The sequence below is a fragment of the Purpureocillium takamizusanense genome, chromosome 7 (assembly GCF_022605165.1).
Source record: "Purpureocillium takamizusanense chromosome 7, complete sequence".
Taxonomy (NCBI): Eukaryota; Fungi; Ascomycota; class Sordariomycetes; order Hypocreales; family Ophiocordycipitaceae; genus Purpureocillium; species Purpureocillium takamizusanense.
In genome coordinates, this window is record NC_063074.1 from 1,973,854 (window position 1) to 1,980,856 (window position 7,003).

At 59.1% G+C, this 7,003-nt stretch overlaps 2 protein-coding genes across 2 annotated transcripts; both read right to left on the bottom strand.

Moving 5' to 3' along the window:
* Positions 1-233: 233 nt before the first annotated feature.
* JDV02_007904 (uncharacterized protein) lies at positions 234-3,012 on the bottom strand. Its single transcript, XM_047989445.1, has 5 exons — positions 2,787-3,012; positions 2,605-2,723; positions 2,002-2,541; positions 888-1,924; positions 234-821 (listed from the first exon to the last, which is right to left on the bottom strand). The coding sequence occupies exons 1-5, from the start codon at positions 2,849-2,851 to the stop codon at positions 474-476; spliced, it is 2,109 nt and encodes a 702-aa protein (XP_047845446.1). The 5' UTR covers positions 2,852-3,012; the 3' UTR covers positions 234-473.
* Positions 3,013-3,293: 281 nt separating this feature from the next.
* On the bottom strand, positions 3,294-6,834 carry EFT2 (translation elongation factor 2). Its single transcript, XM_047989446.1, has 3 exons — positions 6,571-6,834; positions 3,854-6,362; positions 3,294-3,794 (listed from the first exon to the last, which is right to left on the bottom strand). Exons 1-3 carry the CDS (start codon positions 6,576-6,578, stop codon positions 3,777-3,779), a joined length of 2,535 nt encoding a protein of 844 aa, XP_047845447.1. The 5' UTR covers positions 6,579-6,834; the 3' UTR covers positions 3,294-3,776.
* Positions 6,835-7,003: the final 169 nt, after the last annotated feature.

The following is a 7,003-nucleotide window of genomic DNA, read 5'->3' on the forward strand; positions in this document are numbered from 1 at the left end:
GGATACCCAGCTCCGTGTGTCAGGTCACTGGGAAGCACTCCGACCGGATTGGACTGGTTGCCGTCTCTCGCCGTTCCTTCTGGCGTGACTATGCTGAGCGTGTCCTCGAGCTGCGAGACTACTAACCTTGGAGTTTCGTTGGAAAGCCGTGGGCGAGGATGGACTTCCGTCTGGTGAGCACTGCGCGGCACGACGAGAGCACGGCCTATTATCATGGAATGCATTTGATTTGTCGCAGAAAAGCCAGCGCCATGGTCCGGCTGGTGCCTCGCATTGATTGATGTACTCCTACCACTGTATGTAACCTTCGACGTTCCTGACCCTGTCAATGGTATCATGTCCCCACCAAAGAGAACCCCGTCCCCCGTCCCTTTATTGGGGTGAAATATCATGCATAAAGAAAGCATGGCCCTTTTGTACAGTCACCGCTTGCAGTATATCGTGCGCTTCGCTGCCATCACAAGGCAGAGCTCTCACTGCATGCCGTCTCCCCAACCGTCGTCGTCGCCGACCTCGTAGTCCATGTCCACGTGGCGTCGCTCCTCTTTCGCATTGTGCTCGTCCTTGGGGTGCTCTTGCGCGTCCTCGGTGGAGCCAGTACCAGCGTCTTCTAGTATGCCCACGGAAACGTCCTCTTGAGGCTTCTGCACGGGCACCGGCGGTAGGGGCGTGTTGACCCACGCCAGGTCGAGCTTGCCTTCAACGCCGGGCAACTCCTTGCCGTGCAGACTGAAGTAAATCTTCTCGGCCGTCTTGCGGTCTGGAAACGACACGTGCGTGACGGACGGGCTCGTCTCAACTGACGAGAACTCTCCCTGGTTCTAAAAAAAAAACGGTTAGCCTGCGCCAGATTCGTATCTTTTCGAATCGAAGTGAGCACCACTTACCAGAAGAAAGTGCCGAAGCAGCTCGTCTTTGTCTGTCGGCGTGAAATCCGCTCCCTTGATAGCAATCTTCTTGGGCCGATTATCAAGAGAGAATTGTGCGTACGCGGCGTGCCGGGCACCCTGTCCCCTGAAAGAGCCTCGTCCCCTTGGCGCGAATCCGCCTCTGCCGCGATATCCTCTTCGTCCACGGAACCCGCCACGGAAACCGGGAATGCTGCCATCGTCGGCAGATGCGGGATCAATGCCCAGGATCTTGGCCTCTTGCTCAAGCGCCGCAAGTTGCTTCTTCAGAGCTTCCGTACCCGCTGACCCGGAGCGCTGATCGCTCCCAGTGTCATCGCTGCCCTTCTCGGACAGCTTCGCCCGGAGGCGCTCGGTTTCTTCCTGGTGCTTTGCGAGCAGATCCCGTTGTTTCTTCTCCAGCTCCAGGCGTTGTCGCTCAAGCTCGCCTCGCTTGGTCTCCCGCTCCTGATATTGTTTCTGAGCCTCCTCCTGCTTCCTCTGGAATTCTTCCATGTCGACCTCTGCCTCGGGTTCTGGACCTTCGGAACCAGGCTGTCTGCCGTGATGAGAGCCGTCAGTTCCATTGAGAGGTTGCGACGCAGGCATCCCGCTCTTGTCGTCCTTGTACCAAAACACCTTGACGAACCGGTTGTCAAATATGACCTTTGGCGAGCGGTACGCATCGTTAGCAGCCGCCCACTTGTCGTATTTGACTACGGCCAGGTGTTTGTAAGGCTGCATGGATACCTCGACGACGTTGCCGAACTGCGAGAAAAAGTCGCGCACGTGCTCCTCGCTGAAGCTTTCTTCGGGTATGTTCTCCACGACTATGGTGCTCTTGGACCGGTCGTTGATGGGTCCCTCGGCGGAAAAGGGAGCCCGAGCACCCCCCTTTCGACCTCCGCGATTGCCGCTTCCCCTGCCTCTTCGCGCACCACGCCCTCGATTTACATCGGGACTGAAGGGGAAAGGACCGCTATGTGCCGGAGCCGGAGCCGGAAACATTGATAGACTGGCGTCGGTGGGATCGTACTCTGCAAACAAATGTCAGCCCGAAGATTTCAACACATCCTGTCGAGGCCGTTCTAGGCGTCACAATGCGAAGACGTACCGTCCTGTCCTGAGCCTGATGGGGCCACAAAGACAGACTCGTCCCCATGGTCATACATGCATGTGTTTCCGCGAGCGCAGAACCCCTTGTGGTCAAAGTCTCGACATCGGCCTCTCTTGCGGGAATGACCCCTTTGATTCCTGCCACCATAGCCCGGCTGCACATAGCCTTGCATGGGAGGGAAGGGCATTCCCATGGCCTGCATCTGCATGATGGCTTCCATGGGGTTATTAGGGTCGAATTGTGGCAGCTCCATCGGCATCATGGGGAAAGCTCCCCCGCGTCCATCGTGTGCTCCCCATCGTCCGCCACGTCGGGCCTGCTTGTAGGCTCGCTGGCCGCTGAAGGCCTGAGCATTATCGAGAGCGTCGGCTTCGTCATCGTGTGCCCGCTTTCTCGAGCCAGCCGGGGACAACGACTTGTTGTCGGCAAGCAACTGCGGCGCGCCGGCCGGTGCTGGCTTGGGTGGTTGAGACGCACCCGGTAGGTACGACTTGTACTTGAGGGCTTGGAAGACATCGTCGAGGAATGCTTTGGAGTCTGCGGAAAAATTTTTCAGCATCAACGCAAGATAGCCACCCGCAGTGACCGGCGCAGGCACACCTTCTGTCAGAAAGTCGGGGATCTCCTGTTCACAGAGCTTGCGAACGTCTTCCGGACTGCCGTCGTGCTTGAGCAGCGCAATTACGTACTCGGCGAGGACATCGGAGTCGGCGTCAGACCTGTAGAGGGGCGTCAGCAATTCCAAGATGCGCGAGACTGTGCGTTGGGCGGACAGCGCGTACGTGTTCTCGATTCTCTTGACGATCCACGCCTTGAGCAGCGGCGCATCCTCTTCAGAAAACAGCATGATTCCGACGCCAACGTGGCGACAAGGACGAGGCAAGGATCGCTGCCAACAAGCCAGTGCGAGATCCGCCAGACAAAGCCAGAGCACCGAGTGTTGTTTGTTGCGGGATGGCAGGACTGGAGGACCGATGCAAGTCGTGTTGGTGTTTGGCGAGGCTGCCGTCGGCAAGAAAAAGATTCAGTTCCATTCAACCTTACTAGGTAGCTTCGCGTGACTGTCAGCCAGACAGCTGCCGCACTACAGGGACCCCAACGCCGAATGGCTGGACTGGATGGGGCCTGGCCGCCGCCGTTCAGGCCAGACCCACAAGGCCTGAACGACGAAAAGTTGTCGAAGTGGTGCCCCGCGTCGTGCTTCGTTTCAAAGGTGATTTCTGTCTGCAGAGCCGCTCATTCCAAGTAGGGTTACAGTCGTCGGGATTTACACGCATCCGGTTGACTACACCCTCTGTACCTTTTCCAAAGCGCTTATACTTATATCGCCTGCGACGACACTGGCATCGGCGGCGCTGCTGTAAAGCCCATTCATTCATCACTAGAATGCAGTCTCGTCTCCCGTCACCAAGCTGTACGAAGTCGTCGAGCAATGTGTACAACGTAAGCCGCCCAGGCGGGCATAACCCAGGGTACAACACACAGCACATTCACCAAGGGCCCGCATTCTGTCTTAACGTGTTCCAATTCATCCGAGACGACATAACTACATTTGCGAAAAGCTCACAGGCTTCCCTTGGTATAAGCCCCAACCCGGCTTGTAGGCGTGTGTTGTCGCCGGCCGGCCCGGTGTTCAACCAACCGCTTTAAATGCCCAGCAGAGCTGCGCTAGGGGCGCCACCAGCGCACCCCACGTCTTCGCTAGCAGGCAGTGGACAGAGTGTGCCCATTCCGGCACCCATCGTGATTCTAACGGCACAAAAGGGAGCCATTTACAGCTTGTCGTAGTACTACGAGGGGTTAGCTTTCTGTTCCATACTTGACAAATCGGGCGAGGGCTGCGACTCACGTTCTCAACACCCGGAACCTCAACCTTGATACCCTTGCGCTTACGCATCTCGGTGACGATCTGGCCGACCTTGGACGTGTTGTCGAGGGGCGAGCCACCGGGCAGGACCTGCCAGTGGTCGAAGACGGACTGGGGGAAAGCCTGGCCGGAGGTGGCCTGGCGCAGATCACCGTTGAAGCCGAAAGACTCCAGGACGGGCAGGTAAGCCTTGATGTTGAAGAGGGGAGTGCCGGGGCGCTGCTCCTCGTTGAAGACGTGACCACGGCGGCGGGTCAGGACACCATAGACGCCACCCATGGCCTGCTCGGGCACCTGGATCTCGACCAGGTAGACGGGCTCAAGCAGAGCGGGCTCGGCCAGGAGGGCCGAGGCGTACAGCACACGGCGGGCAGTGGGGATGATCTGGCCGCCACCACGGTGGATAGCATCGGCGTGCAGGGTGACGTCGAGGATGTTGAAGCGGATGGAGCGCATGGGCTCCTCAGCAACGGGACCCTCGCGCGAGGCCCACTGGAAACCAGAGACGACGGAGTCCTTGATTTCGTTGAGGTACTGGACGGCCTTGGTCTGGTCGATGAGCAAGTTGGCACCGGTGCCGTCAGGGCCAAAGGTCCAGATCTTGCGGGCGTCGGTGACGTCCCAGCCGAAGTCGTCGGCCAGGATACGGGCGCGGGCCTTGAAGTCGTCGCGGGCGCTGACCTTGCCGGCCTCAATGGCAAGCGACAGGTCCTCCGCGATGGGCTCGGCAACCATGTACAGACGGTTGTGCTTGTTGGGCGACTTGGACAGGGCAGTCATGCTGGACTTGCCCTGGACCGTCTCACGGTACTGGACGACGGGGTCCGAGATGATGAGAGGGACACCGGCGTGGTCCTCCTCGAGATCCTTGAGGCAAATCTCGAGATGCAGCTCACCGGCACCGGCAACGATGTGCTCACCAGACTCAGAGGTCATGGTTAGGACGCAAGGGTCCGACTTGGAAAGACGCTTCAGACCCTCGACCAGCTTGGGCAGGTCCTGGGCGTTCTTGACCTGGACGGAGCGCTGGACGACGGGGGAGACGGAGAACTTCATGACCTTGAGGTTGTGGGCCGTGTCGCTGGTGGTAAGGGTACCCGACTTGAGCAGGAACTGGTCGATACCGACCAGGCCGACAATGTTACCAGCGGGCATATCGTCGATGGGCTCGACCTTGCCACCCATCATCAGGACAGTGCGCTGAATGGCCTTGATGAAGAGATCTTCCTTCTTGCCAGGGGTGTAGTTGGGGCCCTGGATGCGGACCTTGAGGCCAGAGCGGACGGTACCGGAGAAGACACGGCCGAAGGCGTAGAAGCGGCCCTTGTCGGAGGTCGGCACCATCTTGGAGACGTACAGCATGAGCGGGCCCTTGGGGTCGCAGTCGCGGATGCCGATGGCAGCATCGTCATCGAGGGGACCCTCGTACAGGGTCTCGGCACGATACTTCTGGGCGGTGACGGGAGAAGGAAGGTGCAGGATCATCATCTCCAGCAGGGAGTCGGCGGCGGGAAGGAAGGTGCGCATGACAGCCTTGAGGAGCTGCTTGCCCTCCTTCTGCCTGTCATCGGCGCTCAGCTTGAGGTTGAGCTTCTCGAGGAGGGTGGTGGTCTCCTCCTTCTTGAAGTTCATGACGGCGGAGAAGATCTTGAAGATGGGGTCCAGAATGAACTGGTTGAAGGCACGCTCAAGGGGCTTGCCCTCGTAGGTGTCGGACTTGGTCCACTTCTTGGTGTGGGGGTTGAAGAAGTTGTCGCCCCAGAGACGCTCCATCATCTTGTTCTTGTCGACGCCGAACTTCTTGGCGTAACGGACGGCGAACTGGCGGATGGTGAAGGCCCAGCCATGCAGACCGGAACCGAAGGCGACGGTGCCCTTGTAGGGGTAGACCTGGACATCACCGAGCGTCTTGTCGAAGTAGGTGGAGATGATGACGTTGACCGACTCAATGGTACGCGAGAAGGACTGGTACAGGTCCTCCTTGGAGACCTGGAGCTCGAGCAGAGCACGGTCGACCTTGTTGATGATAACAACAGGCTTGATGCGCTCACCGAGGGCCTGACGCAGGACAGTCTCGGTCTGGACGCAGACACCCTCAACGGTGTCGACGACGACGAGGGCACCATCGGTGACGCGGAGGGCAGCAGTGACTTCAGAGGAGAAATCGACGTGGCCCGGCGAGTCGATGAGGTTGATGAGGAAGTCCTGGCCGTCGGTCTTCTGGCCGACAATGTCCTTGATGTCTTCGGGGTCGTCGAGATGGCCGTACAGGGAAATGGCAGTCGACTTGATCGTGATGCCACGCTCCTGCTCGTCGGCACGGGTATCCGTCGCTCTGGCGTCGCCAGCCTTTGCGGTGGAGATGATACCGGCCTTGGCCAGGAGGGAGTCGGTCAGGGTAGACTTGCCGTGATCGACGTGGGCAATGACGGACATGTTACGGACATTGCTGGGCTTGTCCATAAGGGCCCGGATCTCGTCGATTGTGAAGCTATCAGGGGGGAGGGGGCTGTCAGCGCTGCGTTTCTTGGAAGTAGGGAGGGCTTAACTCCGAGCGGGGTACTCTTGTGCGGCCGTCGCTGTGGCCAGCAGCCTGTCGCCGCGGGCCTCGATTGAAGCCTCGCAGGACGACAGCGTGCCGCGACGACGACGCCAGCGCAGAGGAAGGGGCGGAACAGGGGCGAAAAAGGATCACTCACTTGACCATCTTGGCGGTGTTGCTGCGATGACCTTGCTATGTGGTGTTGTGGTGGGAAAATTCGAGTAAAGCGGGGTTGAAGAATTTCACCCCGCGCTCCTGTGGGCTTGGAAACAAAGACGCAGAGTCTTGTACCGGGAAGCGATTCGAAGTGACGATGCAAAAGAGGGACAGCGAGGATATCACTGCCGCTCTTAAAAACGTCCCTTGGTGTTCCGGGGGAGTGGTGAAGAGGGGAGGGAGGAGGGTGAACAGAAGGAGGAGGAGAAAAAAAAAACAGGTGGAAGTAGCGGAGGAGGGGACGACGAGACGACCTAGAGTTTGTGCTGCGAGCCACCCACAGCAAGGTCGGCATGAGCTGGGCGTCCCAGCCAGTCCAACCCAAAGGGGGAGGGGCCCAACCACGCCGCGGGTTCGCTATTCCCACCCAGTGA

Coding starts and splice junctions, on each gene's coding strand:
- JDV02_007904 (XM_047989445.1), bottom strand. CDS start 2,851: ATGCTGTTTTCTGAAGAGGATGCGCCGCTGCTCAAGGCGTGGATCGTC. Junction 2,724..2,786: donor GTCAAGAGAATCGAGAACAC/GTACGCGCTGTC, acceptor GCCCCTCTACAG/GTCTGACGCCGACTCCGATG. Junction 2,542..2,604: donor CCCCGACTTTCTGACAGAAG/GTGTGCCTGCGC, acceptor ATTTTTCCGCAG/ACTCCAAAGCATTCCTCGAC.